At 36.2% G+C, this 25,726-nt stretch overlaps 1 protein-coding gene across 10 annotated transcripts in view; it reads right to left on the reverse strand.

Moving 5' to 3' along the window:
- Akt3 (AKT serine/threonine kinase 3) overlaps positions 1-25,726 on the reverse strand; it is a 259,832-nt gene that overhangs the window by 116,896 nt on the left and 117,210 nt on the right. For 8 of the 10 annotated variants that reach the window (XM_004853513.4, XM_087194057.1, XM_087194053.1 and 5 more), the window contains one exon: positions 19,479-19,604. In XM_004853513.4, the coding sequence (XP_004853570.1) occupies positions 19,479-19,604 (126 nt within the window). Of the gene's footprint in view, positions 1-6,448; positions 6,567-19,478; positions 19,605-25,726 lie in introns of those variants that run through there. The other 2 variants (XM_087194058.1, XM_087194056.1) reach the window with 2 other exon arrangements.

Below are 25,726 nucleotides of genomic sequence, written 5' to 3' on the forward strand. Positions count from 1 at the left end.
GAAATTAAACAAATATTATGCATATGCCATGCAAAGCCTAAATATCGGGCATACAAAAGTGAGCAAAGTTCCTTTTTCTATAGGGCTTACATTTTCCTGAGGGGATGGGTGAATGAGCAATGAACAAAGGAGACACAGAAGTGTTTATAAGCACTGTACTATGAACAAAAACTAGGAAGAGGAACAAGTGAGTGTGAGAGGGCGTTACTATTTTAGAACGAATAGATAGAAAAGGTGTTCTTTAATGAAAATGAGGCCAATGCAGGTTCCTGGGGGAAGAATGATCTGAAGAGAACAACCTGAGAGCAGTGACCTGCAGTTGGAGGCACTCATGTCCGCCACATGGCAAGGACCCAAGGTGCTAGAATGAAGTAAGAAACGGACAAGAGATGAGATGAGAAAAGCCTCGGCAAGTGGACATTTATTACTGAATACCGGCCAAGTCTGAAATTGTAAACAAAGGCAGTAAATGTAACTTTTCTTTTCAGGTGGTGCTGGGGATTGTACCCAGGGCCTCGCACATGCTAGGCAAGCACGCTATCACTGAATGATACCTCTAAGTACAATGAAGATTTTTTTAAATTTTATGAAAAAAATAAAACAAATTTTCATAACCAAGTAAGAGAATAGTAATAGTTATCACACTTTCTATTGTTATCTTCAAAGTAATTGCTCAGTACAAGACATAAACCAAAGAGTCTTACAAAAACAGAAACAGATCACAAACATTCTTTTCAATGAAGATAAACTTTAAGGGAGAAGGAAAAGTTGGTAAGGACTCTGGTTTTAATAGAGGGAGGCTACCCTGCATATTCTAGTCACTTAATCACCTGATGAACCTGCTCCTCCAGTCCCAGGCCTTCCAATGAAGACCCAATCCCACGTGGCAAAACTGAAGTTTCTCTACAGAGGCCCTGTCATATTATCACCTTACTCCCAACACATCCAGCAAACACACACATGTGCACATGTGTTTTAATCATCCAAGCTGAAAATTATCATGCCAGTACAGTTTTTCTACTCATTTTATTTCTGTATCATTTTCCTAATCAACGAAGAAACACTTCCTCAGTCATGTGTGACTCATCCTCTCCTTCAATCCCACGGTCAGCCAGCAACATCTGTGTTAGCAGCTCTTCTGTGCTGTCTCCTGCAACCACCCCTTCTTTTCACTGCTGACACCCAAGCCGGGAACTTACAACCAAAATCTGGATCACTGAAATGGCCTCCCAGATGGTCCTCTCTCTCCAGCCGTCTGCCTCTCCAAGTTGTCCTACATACTACTAGCCAGATCAGTCTTACTCAAATTCCTTTTCCATATTATCATTCTCCTCCTCAAAAAATATTCTACTTTCTGCAACAGAGTTTAAACTCCTTAATTTGCCTTTCAAAGCTATTCATAGTCAAGTGTATGTATGTTTATATTTTTAAAATAAGTCACAATAACATAATTCGAAAAAAATATTTAAACCTTAACTGCATTCTTAACTTCAAAGCAACAGCTTTTACATTTAAAAGATATCCTTCTTTCCCTGGGTATATTAGATTTATAAGGAATTTTTTTCCCCTTTGGAGAAAAATAGAAAGTAAAAAGTAGGCCCAGGATACACAGTAAAGCATACTACTGTCTAAATAAACAATGAATTTCGGAAGATTATAAACAACCAAACCAAACAATCTCATTAAAATTATATATAAAGACTGTCAAACAGTCATTATTAAAATCTGATCTCTCCAAAAAACACCCTCCAATTGCTTGCAACTTTAAGAAGATATAGATTTTTATTTTTTTTCAAGGAATTGTAACTCTAAATAAAGTTTTAAAGATTTTAACCACAGCCACAAGGATGTTGCTGGGTCTTTAATAAACGAAAGGGAAGAGAGGGGAAAGGGAGAGGGAGAGGAAGGGAAAGAGGAAGGGGAAGGGAGAGGGGAGAGAAAGAACAAAACTATTTGAAAATCTGGTTTAACTGATACACAGCAGTACCAAGCTAACTAAAGAGACTCCTTAAAATAACCAGCTCATTATTCATCTCTACAAGAACAGGGAAAGATATCTAATTTTAGATCTTTGCCAATTTAGTTCAGTAGGGAAATTTTGCTTTCTATTATATCCTCAAAAATGTTTTAATAATAATAATTTTAGCATATGATCGGCTGCTACACCACAACACTGAGATTTCACATATAATATTTCTCATTTAATCGTCTCAAAATTCTAAAGTATTTCCATTATTTCTGGTTCATAAATTTAAGAAAAAGGAAGCTATTTGATTTTTAAGTTATATGTTCAAAATTATCAAGTCATTAAAGAGATAAAACTTGAGTCTCACATCCAGGTTTTTTAGCTCTAAATTTTGGGCTCTTCTTTTTATATCTGCCTTAGAAATGTTGGTTGCTTACAAGAAAGAAAGTGAAGTTTACTTCTCTATAATAAGCTTTATATATTTCACTTGCAGATTTCAGGCAAACAGATGGATAGAAACAAGTCACATACAGATTATTAAAATATGCTTTCCTCCAAAGAAAACTGAAAAGGCCCAGTATATAGTATTCATGTTCTAAAAATAATTGTCACCTACCTTGAGAACATGACATTTAAAAGCAACAATGATGATTAGATTGGGAAAATTCTAAGTGATACATAACATGTCAAGGAATACTATTTTAAGGATTTTGTTATACAAATTACATTTGGAAAACATCATTATCAGATTATTCAAACAAGGCTGAGAGAATATTTGAAATATTTATTGGTCAAAATGTTAAAAACCTTGTTTTCATGAATTAACATGTAGCCAGAATTGTCTGGAGTCTGATAACTAAGTTATACAGGTTTGTCAATCTAAGTAATCTTTGCTTATGCTTTAGTCATAATAAAATTCTAAGTCAAAAAGCTATTTATAGCTAGCTTTCTATGGTCTCTAAAATTTCAAAGAATTTATTAAACAGTAAATCTGTAAATAGTACATTTTAACAAAAATATTTTAACAAAATACCCTATTTCCATAGGACTACTGTGAAGTTCAAAGGAAACAATGCATATGAAGCAATGGTATAAAAAGAGAATTAAGTATTTATTTCAAATTACTTTATAAGACTATATAGAAATAGAAACTTTACCAGTGTGCTTTTGGAAGCAGTAACTGTTACTGGCTGGATGATTCAATTATCATGAACTATTCTGGCATGTTTCAAAAGCATTGCCATTTTAAAACATAAAAAATGTCTAAAAATGCAACCATAGTAATAGATGCTGAGTGCACGGGTTGGGGGATGAGGGAAAAAAACAATGGCAAATTGGTCCAAAAGGACACTGAGACTTCATAGTTGGAAGACTATTGTGCTAACAATTAGTAACAGAGGAAGCAGAGTACAAAACAAATGAATGAAAAAGGCTGAACTTGCAATGAAAGACCTTATTATAGTGCAGAAACATTATTGTAATAAAGGGGCAATGTACTCTCCTCTATAAAATTTCCAAACAGGCACCCTCGTCTCTTTTCTCTTCCCCTGCATTTCATTTTTTCATTAGCATCTGCTTATGTATTATTTCCAACCTAACAGATTCTCTATATCTTTTCTAAATTCCAAGATCTAGGGGTCCTTTCCTCCACTCCTGGCCCTAGGGCTCATTTAAATTTTACCCAGTATATAATAAATGCTTCAAAATTAACATAAAGATATGGAGGCAGGCAAGAGGGCAGTGATTTAGCATTAAGAACTTTCAGGAAGCAACAAGACACATGTCCCTCAAGTCTAATTTGTTTAAAATGCAATGATTATATGACTTATCACAGATATCCAGATGATGATCCTATCTCCAAAATTTAGTGCTTGCCCTGTGACTTCTTTGATATAATTAGAATAGCAGTTATGAAATCCTCATGCACTAGTGATTCTTTTACATTAAGCTTCAGTTTTCTCAAATCCAAGTGGCCAAAAGCTCTGAAATATTATTTCATATACTAGGGAGGTAGGACAAGACTTGATTCATGATACTGACAAGCTAGTCTAGAGGTATAGAAAGCCCACACCTTCTGAACTGCCCTCACCAGAAAAACCCACCCCATCAGGCCCTAAGGTGTCAGAGATGCTGTCATCAGCTGCACGGACTGAAAAAGCACTGCCTTGAGGCCTAAATATTATAGGTTTAGATTGCAGCTCCACCACTTACAAGATGCACCATCACTGAGAAATTTCATGAGCAGAGTTTTTACAAATATAACAGATTATTTACCTGCAAGAATGTTAAAAAGACTGACCATCTAAGTGTACCGTGCGTAGCACAACAAGCTGTAATTTATTATTACTTCTCAAAAGACATGATTCAAGAAATCATCTATTACTGATAAGTCAATCATTAAACTTTAGAAGAACAACAAACTTTAGAAATTTCTCAGTCTAACTTCATTGCTAAATATAGACAAATTCTGATCCTCAGAGTGGTTAAAATTACATAATAAATGTCTATGAAATAATCCAGCCACCAGGCTGCCACAATAAGCATCCACTATTAATCCTCTGTGCATAATACGTGGCATACCTCTAAGTTTCCGTGGGTGCTAACTACATATTACTTGAAAAGAGTTGTCTCTGAACCCCAGATATGATTAAATGTATTCAAGCCAGATATTAGATGAGAGTTCAAATCAGTGTTTGGCATTTACTTGCTTTGAAACTCTGGGGAAGTTTTTCATCTCTCTAGGTATGTTTTGTTATCAAGGTTTTTTTAGTGGTAATGCAAGATATTTATGTCATGTTGTTCTTACGGCACATGTGATTACAAAAGTAAAGTACCTAGTGCATAGAAGGCACTAGAAATGTCAATTCTCTTCCCTTCTTTCCATATATTCCTTCTAATGTGCTGTGGGGATGAGATTAAACACCAAACATAATAGGCATACAATCACAGTTCTCATTACCACAGCAAAAACTACACACTGTTCTCTACTTTCTAAAAACTAAAAATTTTCTGTTAAAAATTGTACACTAAAATAAATATTCAACAAACCAGACAGTTATTGTGCTTAACCAAAAATTATCTACAAATTTCTCAGTTCATAAATAAGCACTGTCACAAAGGGATGCAAATAGAATTTTTTAAAAATTTTGTTTTTGGTACCAGGGATCGAACTCGGGTCCTTGAGCTTGTGCAGCAGGTGGCGAAACCACCGAGCAAATTCCCCAGTCCACAAATAGAACTATTTTTACCTTTCATATACTAAAGGGTGTCATGGAGAAAAATCATGAGATTGGTACTGAGATAAATAACAGTATCAAAGGCTGGCTGGAGTTGGGTGGTAGTATACACTCATTATTTTTTTTTACCTAAAAAGACTTTAATGAAGAATTGTACAGAAATCCACCACATTTCTTATCACACATAGACTGGAGGTGATGAATCTTCCCATCCACATCACCCAACTCTCCTATACAAGAGCCGGCAGATTTAAAAAAAATAAACAGATATAAAGAGATAATGTACCCTTTTCCAGGAAAAAAGCTATAATTTAAAACTTGTAGCCTAAAAATATTGCCCTTAAAGTAGGATTTTTAAATAGGGCACTTATTTGTGTCAATGAAATTATTTATATACTAGAAAAGAAGATTTAAAAAGGTAGTGTTAGTATAGAAAGTGCACATAAAACACCCAGCAAGCTAACAGGGTTCCCAGTGCCTAACACTGACCTGGGAAAACAAAGTGTCTGCTATGGTGAGGGCATTCTGTTAAATATTTCAACTGCTGTATTTATTTCTTATCATTTATTCTTTCTCCTTTGGACTTTCTTCATCCTAGAAAGGAAAATACTGTACCATGTAGACCTTTCATTCATTTTCATATCCAGTTCATTGAACAGGAAAGAAGATTATTTGGCCAAAGTTTCTCAGAAATAATTTTTCAAATTAATGCTACTCTTGTTACTGGAATCTACTTTATCTTTTGAAATCTTACTGTTTGTCTGAATAATGTCAATTTCCAAGGAAGCTGTTTTTTGTTGTTGTTGTTTTGTTTGTTTGTTTTTAGTATCAGGTTGCACTTGTGAGGAAGGCTCAGTGCTGCTGAGCTAAATCCCCAGTCCCCAAGGAAGCTGTTCTTCTGTTTTTTTGAAGCTGTTCTTGATGATCCCATTTTTCATGATCCCTGTCTTTCCTAAACTCTAATGGTGTATTTTAATTGTAAAACCCCCTTCAGAACTTAACCATAAAACATTTCAAACTCTCAATTCTAAGTTTTGTAGCAAATTTTTCAACTACACTATAAATTTTTCAAAGCCAAGGGTTATACCATTTATCGATGGAATAATGAAATGAACACAGGATTTGAAGTTAGCATTCTATCAGACCTGGGTTTAAATTATGGTTCTGTCAGTTGTCAGGTTAAGTGACCTACAGCATGTCACACAACCTCTCCGAGTCTCTTAAAATTGGAGAACATAACACTTACCTCACAGTGTTGTTGTGAAGATTAAATGAGATTAACTTATGTGAAAGGGCTTGACACATAGAAACGGTCAAAGAAAGTTTGGTTTCCTTCCTCGTTTCTTTCTTTTTCACCTCAGTACCTGGTACAATGTTGAGAACATAACAACCCTCAATAAAAACTTTCTAAATATTCATCAGAACTTAGAATTCCTAATTATATGTAAGTATTCATTTTCATGATGTATGTTTCCAAATTGTGTGACTAAATCATATACACACGAGCGCACACATGGTAGGAAGTTTCAAAACTGAGTGTGTGGGGTTGTTATTTGGGAAGACTGAACAGTCAAAGTGTCAGAGACAAAAGTACTTAAAAGTCATTTAGTAATAGTAATTATGCATCGTGTGCTCCTTTACTCAAGCAGCTATGGATCAGTGATAATTGACTGTTGACATTAGAAAAAGTTACATGACAGACGGGCAAGGAGACAGGAGGGAAGAAGGAAAAAACAAGGTAGAAGAGAAGGAAGACTGGGTATGCAGGGATCTCTCTTCTGTGCTAACATCAGTTAAGGTAAGCCCTGAAGCTGACCATTCTTTCGCTGCCTTCCCCTAAACAATCCCCATTGTATCCTCTACCTTTGGGGGGGTAGTTCTGAACTAAATTAATTTTAACCTTCCCCTCAATGGAGGGTAACCAAGAGATGACCTTTGCACTGAGTTACACTCCAAACACTTTATTCTGAGGAAGAGTCTTGCTATGTCTCTAAGATGTCCAAGTTGAGCTTGAACTTATGATCCTTCTGCCTCGCCTTTCAGTATGCTAAGATTACAGGCAAGTGCCACCACCCCTGGCTCTAAGATATCCTTTTAAAATAGCCAGAAATATTTGAAGATTTTATCTTTATTTTTTAAAACACAACTTCTGGCTAAAAAGAGGGAACAGTAGTTACACAGGTGCTGAGTTGGCCACAGTGATGGCTTTTGTGGGGTGGGGGTGGATAAGCAGGCTTTGTGGGTCTGACTTTGCTTACTCAGGAGAAGAACAAGTTCCCTAAGATAAAAGCCCCTGGCATTAAACAAAACAAGGAATACTCCCCTAGTCCTCGGCCCTCAACCCCATGGGATACTTGTAAAGGGTTCTGCCTATAACCTAACAGTTTAAAGAAAACTCAACAAAGCAGTTTCCTCCCCACTCTAATGTAATTTAACCAAAGAGGATGAAAAATTGCCATTCCACTCAGTTCTGCAAATATTACTGAGCATCTTCTATCTCATATTAAAACTTTCATTTGTAGAACACTTTAAAATTTACAAAATATTTTCACATATATATTCTCATTTAATCTTCACCTGTTGTTCAAAGATGAAAAAAATAAGGATCAAGAAGTCACACAATTGGTCCAAGGTCATGTAACTAGTAAAGAAGTAGATAAGGCGGGCTGGGGATTTAGCTCAGCGGTACTGGTGCCTGCCTCACAAGCACAAGTTCCGGAGTTCAATACCCAGTACCAAAAAAAAAAAAGACTTAGAAGTAAGATTCACAGTCAAATACCTCTAACTCCTAAATCCAATGACTTTCCAGTACATAATTCTGTACAAAAAATGTAAATGAGTATACACAATAATTGTCTTCTATAAGTTTGTTTCTTTTGATTTTAAATAGGCCTCCATATTCCTTAGTATTCTGATAAATGGGACTCAATCTAAAAAAAACTGGCTCCAGCGGACATCAGGATAGAGGGGTTAGAGATCACTGAAGTTTTTATGGAAGATACAAGCCCTAAAACAAGCAACTTACCTATAATCAAGGCAGCATTCAAACAGTGAAATTATTTAATAGGAAATATAAATAAACACATATTCTTGAAGGTCACTGATGGAGGCGCTCAGAAATAGATGTTGCACTCACTCCTGAAAGCTAGATTTGAAAGTCAGCACTGCCACAGTAATTCCCAATGAAATGAGATTACTTTTTTTTTTTTTTTGGTCGAATTGGACCAATTTGATGAGAGGAAGGCAACAAGTGACTCTATATGGTATTGTCACCAATTTTCTAAAAAACCACCTTGTCTTAAAGTGGTTTTTACAAAGGTTTTTTCCATTACAAATTCTAAATTTGGTTTATGGGTTAAGTTTTGCAAAATATATCAACATAACACCACTTATGATAATGAAGGCTGGGAGCCAATTTGACTAAATTTCCAGTAAGTTATTTTATGATGAATTTCTTTTCCTTACAGTGAGATAAACCTATTATTAGACTTAACTTTCCATTTACCTACAAGCCTGATCACAATTAGAGATAAGAACTAAACCTTCAAATGATTATACCAGATGGTCTAAGAAATCATTTATAATAAAAAGTTAGGACTTCTGTATACAAATGAACCTAACAAGATACAGCAATTTATGTAAAAAAAAAACAAGATACATATGCAATATTAAAAGTAATAAAATAAAAGGAACACTGAAAAGATAATTAGGTATATAAATATAGTTACAATTTTGGCGAGTGACTCTGGATATATCAAAAATAATTCAGCTTCTCCTTGTGAAAAATGGAGAAAGCTTTTGAGATTTTTTTCCTGAGTGAGGAGAGGCTATCTGCAAAGGAAGTTTTTCCTATCCTACGCATCACTTCTGAATATTAGAGAAAAGAGAATAGAATGGGGGAGCCTGCACTGTAGTGGCAGAGATGAGAGTAGACAGGCCGGGAAATGAGGCAATAACTTGCTAAATGACTCAGGACCTGTTTACTAACCACATATCTCAATACTGTATACTGCAACCAAATACTGTAGCTGCCCCCACCTTCCTTAAATCAAATACTGATGTGGACATCCAATGCTCAAAAACTTTTGATAGTTTCCAAAGAATTTTGATAAAACTTCAAATTGGTATTCAAGACCTTCCACAACCTGATTGCAATCTATTTAATCTTAGCTTTTTCCTTCTCCAATATAAATTATCCATGTAGCATACTGCTTGTACTATTCACCGAACCACAGCTTAATTCCTGACTTCATGTTTGCTTATGTTAACCTCACTGATAACACACTTCCTCTTCCAAAAACCTTTTAGAGCTCTTGTTGACCTTATTACATATATAAATTCATACTTAGTCATCCTAGCTTACCTTATCACATTACTTCTTCCAATTTCTACAGCATTTATTTCTACAAGTTCAGTTTTGAGAATTAATCCCATATTTCCTCCCATAGTTATGTGTTTTACATGAATGTTGGCCAGGGTCAATGTCAAACTCCTACATATAAAATGTGTATTGTACAATTCTTTTACTATCCAGTATGGGTATAATGATCAACAAATCTTTTTTTTTTTCTTAAATTCTTTTATTGGTACATTTTAGGTATACAATACATTTACATTTATCAGTGGGTGCTTGGACCTGTACATGATGTATCTTGGTTCTTATTTTTTCCCCATTCCCCTGACCTCCCTTCACCCCCTCCACCCTTCCCTATTTACAAAGACTTTGTTTCTATTTTTTCCTTTTCTCATAATTTTTCCATTCCCTTCTTTCCTTTCTCCTTTGCCCTTCTCCTCCCACTTCCCCTACCCTTTTGGACCTTTTCTTCCTATTACAAATTCTCAATTATTCGTTTTAATCATTTTAATCCTTATTTACACTTTCAGTTTCTCACACTAGAGAAACTATCCGGTATTTACACATGTGATCAACAAACCTTTAAAAGTGAGTTATTCTAACCTCTCATAAACCATATTTATTTACATAGTTTATGAGATTTTATAGACACATAGAGTTATTCTCAGCTGCACTATGTGTTCAGTGAGTCTAAGAATCATATCATAAGTGTCTGCTCTATTCCCACATTTCTTCAGTGGAGGGATCAGTAAGAATAAGCATATTTGTCTACATACTTAAACATCTCAAAATCTAACATTTATTCAAAGGTACAGATGATTTGGGGTAAGTTTAAGTCCCATAATTTCCTTGCTTTCTTTCAAAAAGAGAGGAAAACTAAAATAAACATTTCATCATTTAAACTGGCCTAAGAAATTCAGATTGAGGCCAAATCAGCCCGCTGCAGACAGGCACGTCTGCCCATGCCCTATCTAGGTCCTGAGTCGCACAGAACACGCCGAATCAGCCCGCTGCAGACAGGCAGGTCTGTGCATGCCCTACAGAGGTCCTGAGTCTAGCGGAAGACACCAAATCACCCCGCTGCAGACAGGCAGGTCTGCCCACACCCTACCGAGGTCCCCAGTAGCACGGAACACACGCCGAATCAGCCCGCTGCAGACAGGCAGCCACCTGATTCCACACTACAAAGACGCAGAGGACACCAGACCACCAGACCAAGGTACTGAGTCCCACTATTCCCGGCCCCGAGATAGGGGCTTCTGAGCTGGCGTCCCACTGCTCCTGGTCCAGAGGAAGGGGCTTCCCGGTCACCATCCCTCCCGCTGCTCCCAGCCCAGAGGAAAGGGCTTTTGGGCCACCTTCTATCCCGCTGCTCCTGGCCCAGAGGGAGGGGCTTCTGAGCCACCATCCCACTGCTCCTGGTCCAGAGGAAGGGGATTCCCGGCCACCATCCCTCCGGCTGCTCCCAGCCCACAGGAAAGGGCTTTTGGGTCACCATCCCTACCGCTGCTCCCGGGCCCTGTCCCAGCTCACCCAGCTCAGAGGAGGTAATCCCTGCAGGCGCTAACAGACTCCCGCCCCAGTCGAAATGAGAAAACACGTAAATAAGTCTCAAAACCAGACTTCCAGATCACCTACAGCAACCCCAAAAGGAAATAAGATGGAACACTCTGATACTCAACCACCTGGACCCACTGAACTGGCAACAAAAGAGGATCTGGAAAAAATGAAATCACAAATAATTTCTCAGAGAACAGGAGAAATTGTGCCCCTAGTGCAAGACATGATTAATAAATATAGAAAGGAGCTCAGGAACATGATGGAATCCCAACATAAGAAACAAATGGAATCTATAAAACAGATGCAAATAGATTTCCAGGACATGAAAAACTCCATTGAAAGTCTACACAGCAGAATGAGCCAATGTGAGGACAGAATTTCAGATATAGAAGATAAGATTGCAATTAGTGACCAGGAAAAGAAAAATTGCTTCAAAATTATAAGGGAACATGAGAAATCAATCCAGCAGCTGCTAGATGATGCAAAAGAGAATAACATAAGACTGATTGGGCTCAATGAAGAAACAGGAGAGAGAGGAGATGACATAAAAAACCTCTTCACAGAAATAATGGCAGAAAACTTCCCAAGCAGGGGAAAAGAACTTGACATACAGATAAGTGAGGCATATAGGACTCCAAATAGCCTTGATCAAAAAAAATCTACACATAGGCATATAATTGTTAAGATTCCAGAAACACAACAGAAGAACAAAGTTCTCCAAGCAGTCAGAGAAAAGAAACAAATTACATACAAAGGAAAGCCCATCAGAATCACAGCAGACTTCTCAAAACAAACCATCAAGGCAAGAAGAGCTTGGAGTGACATATTCCAAGCCCTAAAAGAAAACAGCCTCCAACCCAGATTGATGTACCCTGCAACTATACTACAAAGCTACTGTGATAAAAACAGCATGGTACTGGCAAAGAAACAGACCTGAGGACCAGTGGAACAGATTAGAAGATGCAGAAACAACGCCAGACACACTCAGCCATCTCATCTTCGACAAAGGAGCCAAACACCCTCACTGGAGGAAAGATAGCCTCTTTAATAAATGGTGCTGGAAAAATTGGGCTTCAACTTGCCAAAGATTAAAACTACACCTATATCTCTCACCATGCACTCAACTAAAATCAAAATGGATTAAAGATCTAAATATTAAAATAGAAACTCTGAACCAGTTGGAACAGAGGTTAGGTAGAACTCTTGAAGACATTGGTGTAGGAAAAGATTTTATGAACAAAACCTCAGTTGCCCATGAACTAGCACAAACAATCAACAAATGGGATCTCTTCTTATTAAAAAGCTTCTGCACAGCAAGAGAAACCACCAGCAGTGTGAAGAGACAACCCACAATGTGGGAAAAAATCTTCACCTGCTCTTCCTCAGACAAAGGTCTACTATCTCGAATCTATAAAGAACTTAAAAAGATCAGATCTCCCAAATTTAAAGACCCAATCCAAAAATGGGCATCTGAAATGAACAGACATTTCTCAGACAAAGAAGTAGAAATAACAAATAAATACATGAAAAAATGTTCAACATCACTGGTCATTCGAGAGATGCAAATGAAAACAACACTGAGATTCCACTTCACTCCAGAAAGGATGGCTGCTATCATGAAATCAACCAATAACAAATGCTGGCGGGGCTGTGAGGGAAAGAGGAACCCTGCTCCACTACTGGTGAGAGTGTAGACTGGTGCAACCACTGTGGAAATCAATATGGAGATACCTCAAAGAACTAGGACTGGAAGTCCCATTTGACCATGCTATTCCACTGCTGGGGATCTTCCCCAAAGAATTAAAAGAATCATACCACAGTGATATATGTGCGCCCATGTTCATAGCAGTGCAGTTTGTAATAGCTAAAACTTGGAAACAGCCCAAATGCCCATCAACTGGAGACTGGATGAAGAAAATGTGGGGATTTTTTTATAAAATGGAGTACTACTCAGCCATAAAAAATGAGAAATTAGAGACATTTATAGCTAAGTGGATGCACATTGAGGCAATACTCTTAAGTGAAATAAATAGGACACACATGAATAAATACCAAATAGTTTCTCTGGTGTGATAAACTGAAAGCGTAAATAAGGACTAAATGTATAATAGGTAATGTGAAATAGGAAGAAAAGGGGCAAAGGGGAAGAAAGTGGGAGGGCTAGGGGAAAGGATAGAAGGGAATGGGATTAATATGAGAAAATGGAAAAATAGGAACAAAATCTTTGTAAATAGGGAGGAATGAAAGGGTTGAAGGGAGGGCTGGGCAAGGGTGAAAAATAAGAACCAAGAGAGACTATGTAAAGGTGCAAATTTCCAATGATGAATGTCATTATATTGTATACCTAAAATGTACCAATGATTAGAATGAATAATTGATAACGCAAAATAGGAAGAAAAGGTCCAAAGGGGTAGGGGTAGTGGGAGGGGCAGGGGCAGGGGAAAGGAAAGAAGGGAAAGGAAAAAATGATGAGAAATGGAAAAAACGGAAATAAAGTCTTTGTAAATAGGGAAGGGTGGAGGGCGTGAAGGGAGGGGTAGGAATGGGGAAAAAATAAGAACCAAGATGCATTATGTAAAGGTACAAGTCCCAATGAGAAATGTAATTGTGTTGTATACCTACAATGTACCAATAAAAGAATGTAATACAAAAAACAAAAAAGAAATTCAGATTGACCCATTCTTCATAGAGAAGACTGAACAAAGGTTTCAGAGAAGAAAGGGGTGGGTATTTTCAGGGTGAACAAACTAGCAGCGCCGAATTAAGGTGAAATTCTAGGAAGTGCTTCTTGGGACATGGCTGGCAGTCTTCTCTGCCATACAGAGTAAGAAGAACTTTTTCAGAAATAGGATGAACCCTAAAACGTACAGGCAAAAGTTCAAATCCTCCACAGAGGAATTATTACCCTTTGGAGTTGAGCAAGCTAAGAATTCAGAGAGACGCTGATAACTTAAAATGGCAGAGTTGATGACTATAGGGTATAAAAACTATTTTCTTCTGAGTACCTTTAAACAGAGCCATGGGACAATGTGTGCATCTTACATTATTTTTCAATCAAAATGTGTGTTTTCTGTGCACAGATGATCTGAATCTATAATTATTTGAAATCCATGGAACCATAATAATTCTGTTTAGAGATATGCACTTTGATGGAAACAACCTTTTTTAAACTGACATCTCCGTGGCACTATATTTAAAGGGCACTTTCACATATGGTTCATATTTTATCCACCCAAAGAATGATGAAGAGCAAATCTTACTGTCTATATACTCCCTCTCTCCACCCCTCCCTCCCTCCATCCCTCCCTACCCCTCTCTTTTTCAGGCTGGCCTTGAACTCACTTTGGAGCCCAGGCTGGCACTGAACTCGCAGTGATCCTCCTGCCTCAGCCTCCCAAGTGCTGGAATTAAAGGTATGCGTCACTACACTTGGCTTATTATTGTCTATTCTATAGGGCTTGTAGGGTTTATATTCCACATGTCAAAGAAAAACTACTAAGTGTTGGAACTTGAATCCCAAATCAGATCTCATCTCTAAATCTATGGAAAATATCTCTTAAAGTTTAGATCTTGAAATGTTCCCAAAAGGCCCACATGTAGATGCTTGGTCCTCAGCTTGATGCTCATGGGAGATGGTGAGGCCTAGTGGGAAATGTTTCAGTCACTGGGGATACACTCTTCAAAGGAACCATGAGACCCTGGTCCTTTGTTTCACCCCCTAGCCATGAGATGGGAAGCTCTGCTTCACCATGTATGCCTGCCCACCATGCTGTATTCCTCACCACAAGCCCCACAGCAACAGGGTCAACTAGTCATAATAAGAACTCTAAAACTATGATCTAAAATAAACATTTTTTTCTTTATAAGTCGATACCTCTATTTAGGTATTTGCTACAGTAATGGAAAGCTGAGTAACCCAATGTCACACTATAGGAGGTAGCAAAGGGAAGTAACATTTAAATGGTAGTGGAGTGATGTAAGTTTTAATCTTGATGTTTCACTATTATTACCTTCTGAAACAGATCACTGAATCTCCAAAATATCTAAAACAGGAGAAATTTGGACTGTATGTTTTTAGACATCCCCTGAGAAAGTCATTATGCTCTAAAATGTAGGCACTAAGAGACATAAAATACTAAGCTCTTTCCCCTAAAATAACTCACAGATTGGTGGATGAAATACATATATGAACAACAGCCACACAACAATGCAAAAACAACAAAAGATAACAGTGTTCAGAAAAGCAGAGGGGAATAATTTAGAAAAAATGGAGAAAAGAATTTAAATCTAAATTAAATCTTAAATTTAAAAAAAAATCCAGGCAAATATAACAGAAGGCCATTACAACCAGAAAAAACAGCATAAACAAAGGCTGTGGAAAAATAGCAAAGGTCATATCGAGGAACTATAAACAATTCAGTACTGCTGAAACATACTGTAACTGCAGAGCAGAAGACACATGAAGCAAGAGTTGAAAGGAGTGGCCAGACTGAAGAGATCCTTGTACGATATATGAAGGAATCTGGACCTTATCCAGTAGGCAGGGCTTTCACAGGGGATAGCATAGTTAGGATACAATTTTAGAAAGATCATTTTGACAGGCATGTGAAGGAAGAATATGAGTAGTACAAACTGGAAGCAAAGAATCTAAGAATCTGTAACAGAGATGATGAAGGCTCATTTCACAGTGATTATAGGAAAAGACATAATAGGTTCAAAAAATAGAAAAGCAAATAAATCAGCAGGACTAGAAAGGGATTGGGAGTAGGGTAAACAAATAGAAAAGGCATGAATGGATCCAGGTTTCTACTCAGGCAGCTTAAGAACAGAGATATTGAATATAGGCGAAGAAAGAGACAAAAACATCTTAAGTTCAGTTCAGAGCATGTCAAGTCCAAAAAAAGTAGAGTAGAGATATCCTATAGCCAAGTGAATATTGTAACCAAGTGCTCAGCAGAGCAGCCTAAGCTGAAGAAATGTAAGCATGGAAGTAAGCTGCACATAGGCTGTAACTAAAACCTTAAGAGTCAAAGTGATGAACCAGAGAGAAGATTCAAAGCACAAAGACTTCTTGGCCAGAATTTCATGAAATACCAACATTATGTACTCTGCAAAGAAAAATGAGAACAAAGAGAAATTCCAGAACACAATGGGAGAGATCATCTCAAGAAGGGCATGGTGATCAACAGAGCAAAGCATATTCTAGATAAAAATCCAGAAAAAAAAATAGCTGAAAATTGACATAAGGATGTGGCCCTGTGGCATTATATAAAATAGTAGAAGCAGGACGATGGCGGCCCATTCTTGGCTTCCTCCTGCCCTTCTCCCCTGAAAGCAGCTCATAAAACCTAGAAACGATTTTCTGACTTTTCCTTGAAACAGGTCTTAAGGTCTTCATTTGAGAGATGTCCTCCCTATACCTGGAGCAAAGAAACATCTTCATCTCTGAAGACATAGGGACACAAAGAGGGATCTGAACAAACAGGGCTTGCTAAGTTCCCCTCAGTTCATTACCATTAGATTGTCCCCCCTTTCTTCGTCATACTTTCTACAATTATCTTCCTCTTCGGCAAACCTAAACATAAAAACACACAAGTTTGCTTTTATGGGTCTTCATTTCCAAAGGTTCTCTTGCCATGTAAAATTTTACATTAAATACATTTGTAGTTTTTTTCTCTTGTTAATCTGTCTTTTGTAACAAGGACATCAGCCACGAATCTAGCATGGAAAATACTTCTTCCCCTACACTAGAAATTAAGGGACACTGAAGAATTCCTTAAAAGTGGCTTCAAACAAGTATAAGGGAGGGATGCTAGACTGCAGTGGTTAAGAAATACAAACAAGGGCTGGGGATATAGCTCAATGGTGCCGCCACCTGCCTGGCAAACGCAAGGTCTTGAGTTCGATCTCCAGTACCAAAAAAAAGAAATGCAAACAATTGAGTATAGATTACCTTTCTGGAAAATTTTAACCATAGGCAAGAAATTCAAAATCTAATGAGGATTGGGAAGACCAACTTTAAAATCCTTTGCAGTTCTCATGCTCGATCTACTCTTTTTCCATGTGGGTAAAAATCCTATTTGATAAGATCTTATTAAAACCCACATACATTAAATTTGAAGAACATTTTAATTATCCAAAAATGAGGACTCAAATTGTACCTCTTTAACCTTTCCCAGTATACCTTAGAAATATCTCATAAAATGATTTTTTTAAACAATGTACAAAAAGGAGACAAAGGAAAAGAGAAGCTTCTCTTGCTTCAGCCATGCCTTTTCTTTTTTCTTGTTTTTGTACCGGGGATCGAACTCAGGACCTTGCACATTGGAGGCAGGCGCTGGAACCACTGAGCTAAATCCCCAGCCCCAACCATGCCTTTTCTTAATGTGTTACAGAAACATTTTTTTGACAATCTCTGCCTAGAAAATCTTTCTCCTGTATTTTGGTTTGTTTAACTTCTACTTAATCTTCAAAGCCCTGCTCAAAGTTCACCTTACAGAATAACAAACTGTATAAAGTTCAGTGAATTCAAGTGTTTCTGGAATGCTGATGAAGGAAGTAAAGATCACAGAGTTTCAGAGAAATGACTTGCCCAAGGTTATACTCATGTCTTGTGCTGAAGCTAAAATAGGAACTATTTCTTCAACTACTGCCATCTCATTAGATTCATTAGTTCCTTAGGTAATTATTATTTATAGAGTTTAAGATTACAGTAAATCAAGATTTTAAAATATTCTATTTATTATAAGGCCCAAGTTAGTAATATTCCTGAAAACTACGGAGCTAGTCTACAACTTGTTAGTTTGAGGCAAGTAAACTAACTTGATTATACAAGATTACAGATGTCAACTAATATTTACTTCGTGGATAAGCTGACTGTCAGTCACTAAACAGGCTCTCTCCCCACAAGTGCAGCACTTACTTCAGCCTCTGCCAGCAGAGGTGTTGGAGCAGATGTTGGCAGACTGTGACATACAGTATGTCTTTAAAACTTGGTGGGGTGTGAAATTTCATAAGGTCAAAAAAAATGCATTTTGATCAGCAGATAAAAGAATTTTGTACTTTTATAAATTATTTTAGACAAACCAATAGAATGCTAGTAAAAAGACACTGGCTTTAGATGACACACGATAATGTATGATGTTAATGGTTTAAAAGATAATCTCTACCAATTTAAAGTAAAAGTTCACCAATGATCTTCAGAATAAATGTGTCTTTAAGTCAATATAAAATACAAGATAATTCATTTGCCAGGAAGATTTTAAAAATAATTTCCTACTAAAATAAAGCCATCAATATTTAATGAATATTTTGGTGGGGAAAAAGATATTTTCTATTATTAATACTTAATATGGTAAAACGGTCTGCTTTTTAAAAAATGAAAACCCTACATACAGGAATCCAGTATACCTTAGTATCTTTATCACTCAAACGGCTCCACAAGTCTTTTAGTTTATCTTTTTCTTAAACAGAGGGAAAAGAGATATAAAAAGATTGAGGTTTTTATCATGGTAAATGAATTAAAAGTGTAACATTCAAGGACTATTGTTTTCTTGGATTTTTTGCTTATTTAATTGTATTTTAGCTTCACATTTCCCTCATATCTTTTCCAAATATGGCTAACAACATACAAGTAAGATAAAACTTAAGTTATCCAGTTAAAAAAAATATCTCAATGATACAGACTCTAGCGCTTATGCAATATAATACGATTTTAAAATGCTGTATTTCTAAACTAACACAGAAAAGTCCTTTCAGTGATGAATCAGTAAGCCTGAACTGTCTGAAGAATCTGGTGGTAACATAATAACAACTATTGTCATTATGATCATCTTTCAGTTTATTTTGTGCTATGTTCAAACAAATACAACATTTCTAAATAAATGACAAACACTGTTGTTGATATTTGTAAGGAAGAAACATGAAATCTCCCCAGAAAATTTCTAATGTTTACTACTGTTTTTAATCATATATTCAATTAAATAACCTAAGATTCTGACAAAAAACTTTGATTATAAATGTACTAAGTACTGTAACATCTTGTGACCAAGTTCAAAGGTCTTTGTTTACATTTTGTGAAAAAAAAAATTGAAGTACATATTTGGGAAATTTATTTATCACATTTGACTTCTAAATGTGAAAAAATATTAAACTATATCACACTGTATAAGACTATGTATTTCAATAATTCTATACTACAGTATTACGATTTCTATCAAAGCTGAAAAACCTTTCCTGTGATTATATATTATATATATATATATTCTACAGGGTTCTCATATACCCTAAGATATTTGACAGATAAAAATCCTACAAATAAATACATAAATACAAGGTGACTCAGCAATTATAATTAACGTACTTGCCACGGAAAAGTTGTTGAGGGGATAAGGTAAATCCACATCTTGAGGTTTCTCTTTGTATCCTATGAATGAGCCATCTGTCTTCAAAAGGAAGTATCTTGGCCTCCAGTTTTTTATATATTCTCCTACATGAAGAAAGCAAGCATGTTAATGCTTTAAAAAAAATGAACAGCAGTTTTCATGCTAAAAATTATGGTACAATATATGTCCTGCAACACTGGCCTCTAAAAATTTAATTTGGCAATTTTCTTTTAACTTAGCTTATAAAATATATAAGCCTACAATTAAGATTCAATAAAAACCCAAACATATTTTGTCTTAAATGATTTCACACTCTGATAATTCATTTGCATCATTATTCCTTCAGAGAATCATTCATCTGAGTACTCTTTTCGTTTAGTTTTTCATTTTATCAAATGGTTGCCAGAGCTTATTTCTGGTCATTTTAAAAACACTTCATAAATCATCCATACATTATCTATAATTTTGATGAAAAACACTTCTTAAAGAATATGAAATGGATGTTTCTCTTCTATTATCACTGTGTACCTACCTTTTGAAAAAGTAAGTTTTCATTATTAAATTATGACTATAATTTGTTTTTCATGGGAAAATAATCTTACATACAATGTTGTAAATAAGTCAAAAAAAACATGAAATGTCATGAAAGAACATGAGTTAATAAGGTTTGAAATCATACACAAAGTAACACAAAAAGAAAAGAGTATACAGTTGCATTGTTGTGGCTACCTCAAAGTTCTGAAAGGATTTAAAAGGTTTACCTTTCATGGTCATTTTCATTTCAGAGAAGAGGCAGAAGTCATACAGTGCCAGATCCAATGAATAAGGTGGATGAGGGCATACTGTAATGTTTTTATCTGACAGAAATTGCCATATGATTTGAACTGATTCAAGACAAGGAAGCCACGAAAAGACACTCAAGAAAGAGGACTTCCAGAATTACTTCAGAAAGGGGCAGGAATGACTGGGTAGATACGTTTTCAAAAGAAGGGGGAGTATTTTGAGGGTGGTTAATGGCAGTATGTCTCTTCCTGTACAAATTTATTTTTATTTAAACATTCACCATATTGTTGATCATACCTCAAAATGGTCAATAAATATATACTTTACTAAATTTATAGATAAGCTTTCACTTAGTATCAGAATAGACTCTTCTATGTCTAAGCAAAAGAGGTGTTCCACAGTACCACAAGCGCTGAATGGCTATCTGGTTTCACTTTCTAGTTCTCTACTGGATCTATTTTGCCATTAAATCTCAGATGCTGAATCACAGAACTACTCTTGACTAAAGTTTAAATCTAGCTTTTGACTTCTCCCACTCCTTGTGCCATCTGTAGCTAGGTCAGTATGGACTTCACAAAGTCTGTCTGTCAGCCTAAACCAAACTGGACCATTTTAAATACCTTAAATCTAATCTCCTGCTAATGCCTTACTCCACGCTACTCCCCACCCTCTCCATTCCAATGTACCTTTCACCTCCACATTAATCTTACCCGTGTGCACACCGCTCTGATTCTATAATGCTTCTGCCCCAAGTGCTCTGTGACGCCTTACTGTTTAATGTAAACACAAATCTCTCACCATCAAATGTAACCTCACCCCAAATGCATCTCAGGTGTAGGATCATCCTTTAAATCAGCAATTCTCAGACTTACATTAGAACTTCTTTACACCTTAAGTATTACTCAGCACTCAAGGAGTTTTTAGGTAGCATATGTCTAATATTTACTGTATTAGAAACTAAGGCTAAGGATTTAGCTCAATGGTTCCAGAGCCTGCCTCGCAAGCACGAGGTCCTGAGTTCAATCCCCAGTACTAAAAAGAAACTAACAATGACAAAACTTAGTATTTTTATTATTTCTTTAAAAGTAACAAAAATTCATTACATGTAATATATCATTTATATAAAAATAACTTTTCTTGGGCCAAGGACTTAGCTCATTGGTTCCAGTGCCTGCCTCACAAGTGCAAGGTCCCGAGTTCGATTCCAAGTACCAAAATAAAACCAACTTTTCTAAAGCAAAAAACAAAGTGAGAAGAGCACCACTGCTTTGCATTAAAAAAAAAAAATCTCCTTAATGTCTGCCTTAGCAGAAATAGCTGGATTCTCTTCTCTGCTAACCACATTCAGTCTGTTGGCAGTGTATCATTTTGGTTGAAATACAGAGGAAAACTACAACTAAAACAGACAAGTCTGGAAAAGGGAAGAATGACTATTCAAATAGTTACAGATACAATTCTTTGATACTATATCAGAATTCAACAAGGGGTAGTTTCTAAAAGGTTAGTTCCAGTATGGAATTCAAAACCTTATTAATGAACTTTCTGCACTCTGTTATATGGAAATCCACCAATCTATTTGCACTTTGAATTACACTGTGCATGCCTTTGAAACATGTTTATCAACTTATGTTGAACACCAAATGTTGATACCTAGGTAAGTACTGAGAAGCTATCAAGCTCATAATGGTACATGTTTTCCAAAATCCTAAACTTTACTCAATTTTCATCACTTTCAACAAATACTGTCAGTCTTTTTTCCTTCGACTGATTGTATGCAATGTGATGAAAAGCCTTCGGTAAGCACTGCAGTTACAACTGGGTAAAATTCCCAATACAATTTCCTTCCAGCTTTCTATCTTACTGTATACTTTCACTTCTTATCGCTTTTGGTAAGGATTACATCTATTTTGAAATTCACTGTTTACCAATACCAAAACATAGTTATGTTTCGTTTAACTACAGAAACACGTTCTGAGAAATGCGTTCTTAGGTGACTTTGTCATTGTACAAACATTACAAAGTGGGCAGATATAAACCTAGATGGCACAGCCTACCATACACCTAGGCTATATATGCACATGTAGAGTCTAGAGTCAAGATGAACAAAACAACAGGAGATTAAATCAATCCCAAGAGGAAACGATCCCATCAAGAGATACCATAGGCACAAGATAATGATATAATAGGAGGCACCTATGGGCCCAACATAGCATATTGCTTCATAGCAAACATTTTTTTTAATTAAGTAGATGGAGGTGACTCTTCAATAATGATAAAAGTACTGTAAATACATAAAGCATTAACCCAGCTATTTATTATCAAGTATGATATACTCTACATATTGTATGTGCTATTTTGTTTATATCAGCATCACCACACACACAAGTAATATCTTGCACTATGGCTATGAGCTATGTTATCAGGTGACAGAAATTTTTCAGCTCCAACCTAATTCCTGGAACTTCTGAATATTACCATACACGGTAGAACAGAATGAGTTTCACCTTGTTTGGTAACTTAAGGATTTTGAGAAGAGAAGATTCTCCTGCATTATCTGGATGAGGCCTGAATCCAATTACAAATGTCCTTATGAGAGTAGATTTGACACATGGAGAAAATAATGTGACCACTGAGGAAGATTGGAATGGTAGGCCACAAGCCCAAGAATACTGGGCTCAGCAGAAACCCAAGCTAGAAGAGGGAATGGACCCTCCCCTCCAGCCCTCAAAAGAATGTGGCTGTGCACATACCTCTTTTTCTGACTTCTGGCCTCCAGAACTGGGAGAGAAGAAATTTCTGCTGTTTTAAGGCATTTACTTCGTCGTAATTTGTTATATCAGCCCTAGCAAACTAACACAGCTTCTATTGTAGTATAGCATTATATAATAATAAGCAAAAGGTTCTTCACTAACAACAAAAATTAGTGGCAGGAGAGGTATAGATTGTTATACCTTCTGAATGAAACACATATGGGCATGTGTGTGAACCCCCCCCCCCCACACACAGAAACCTCCACTCACTCACTCCTCTAAATGGTAGAGAATCTATTTGTGAATTGTGGAGTTGAGAGGATTTTCTCTAGAATTCACAGTTGTACTTAGTTACAATGGCTGTAGAATTTGAAATTTTGCTAAAATTTGCTTCACTTAATTTATTTCCTGTAATCTATTTTCAAAAACAAACAATCTCAATGGTTTTGAAAGAATGCTGGCTATAAAAAATAAGGTAAAAATAGTTATTTTGGCTTTAAGGCTTTGTCCTGTGTCACTGAAGATGGGACATGATCTGAGTTTAGATTTTTTTCCCACCTAAATATTTTGATTAGGCTATACAAATGGATCATCTTTATCAGAAGCGGTATGCATTCAACTTAGGGCTCCCCAACAAAGTTCATAGGGCTCATTTCTTATTGTTCATTTAATTATCTTCAACTTCAATTAGTCCACACATGCAGACTGTAACTCATTATTCATTAACACTTTGCTGAGACTCACATTTTGATTTTTTAAAAGCTGAAGACATCAGAAAATGTTGAAGCAAGAGTTGGGGGTATGTATCTATGGACTGAAAATGAGTTGATTAAAAGTACAAATGGTCTTTCCTCTAGAGCAGTGATGGCAAACCTATGGCACGTGTGCCACAGCAGACTGTGTGGGTCACTGACAGCTCTAAAAGGTTCACCTACAGAACTAGACAATGTCTGTACTTGTTCAGACATAGAAATGGGAAAGACCCTCAGACATAACTCAGCCTTGTGTTCTCACAAAGATGAGTGCATGATCCAAATTTAAGGTTGGGTTGTATTCCAGAAACTGGACCTAAACGACTTCACAAGAGATAGAGAGTTAGATGTGAGATGAAAAATACGTACCCCTTGAGAATGCCACAGAAATATTAATCTATTGGAGACTTACCCTACCCAGTCTATGTTAAATGTGACTATGCTAAAAACACAAATAGGCGGATTAACTTAGATCTTACTAAAACAAATACAGACACAATCCAAATGAAATCTACATAACTGTAGCATCATCTTTCACAAACCCATAAAACTATGATTATGTAGAATTCAATTAAAACAAGCACTTTTAAAATATGCTGCTTTCTTATGATAAAATATAAGGAAAATAAAAGACCCCAATTACGAACAGTTCTAGAGTAAACTAAAATTCTGATTTTTCTAATAGACACAGGAGTACAGCTTTTAAAGTTACCAATGATCACTCATACTTGCTATAATACTGGCTTCAAAAGCTAGTCACCCCACAGGAGTAGAGTAGAAGCATTCTCACATGTATGTCAGTAAGGGGCATTTCTGTCTTATCATAAAGCTAAAACAAGTATACGCTTAACTTTCCTAAGAATATAGGAGTTTTAATATTTTATTTTCATGTTTAACTACAATCTAAGTCTTAAAGTATATTACTTGTACATCTGAGGGAAAAACTGAACAGATGATATCTATACCTAATATATATATTAATTTTCTTAAGAAACCTCTTTAATAACTTTTATTACTAATAGAGGAAAGAGCCATAGTATTTATGCAAAAAAAGTTGGCAATATTGTCACTGTGATAAGACATGTGGACACATTTTCAAAACAAAAGAAACCTTATGTCAAACAAATGCTCTGCTGTATAATGAAAGTCATAACAAATTGTTATCATCAATAATGAGGTCAACAAATTCCTCAAATTAGGTGCCAGTTTCTTTCCTAATCCTGTCCCATCAGTAAGATTCTCTGAGTACTACAGGACAATGTAATGATTAAGCCAAGAATTCTAGAGCCACACACTTTGGGTTTGACTTGCATGAACTTATCCTCTCTATATCTCAGCTTCTCAGGTGAAAAATGGGAATCATAATATTATCTACCCTAAACGGTTTTTGTAAGGCCATAAAAGCTTTTACAATATTTGGCAAATATAAAGTGTTAAATTTTGTTATGAAACGGAATGGCTGCTATGATAATGTAACTTTTGATTAGTATTGCATTATTTGGGGTATTTCTAAAAATAAAGCAACAATTAATAAATTTATTCCACCAGTGGGGAAGTCTCTTTAGCTAGTGCCAGGTATCTAAATCAGGTATCTTATCTAAAGAAATGGAAAAGCAATGGAATATCTAAACATAGCACTGATTTTATTAATAGTTCTTTCTTAAGACACAGACAGGATATCAGAAATAAAAACAGTCTCCCAAAGAAAAGAGCAAGGTCACTGACTTTTTTTCTTCATTTTTATTTTTGGAGGAAAAGTCTTACTGTGTTGCCTATACTGTTATCAAAACTCCTAGAAGGGATCCTCCTGCCTTAGCCTCCCAAACAGCTGGGAATAAAAGCAAATACTACCTGGGCCGGGGATTTAGCTCAGTGGTTTAGCCACCTGCTGCACAAGTTCAAGGACCCGAGTTCAATCCCCGGTACCAAAAAAAAAGCAAA

Source organism: Heterocephalus glaber, unplaced genomic scaffold (genome assembly GCF_053883595.1).
Source record: "Heterocephalus glaber isolate CG9 unplaced genomic scaffold, H.glaber_assembly_v1.0 deba00001600, whole genome shotgun sequence".
In the NCBI taxonomy this organism is placed as follows: domain Eukaryota; kingdom Metazoa; phylum Chordata; class Mammalia; order Rodentia; family Bathyergidae; genus Heterocephalus; species Heterocephalus glaber.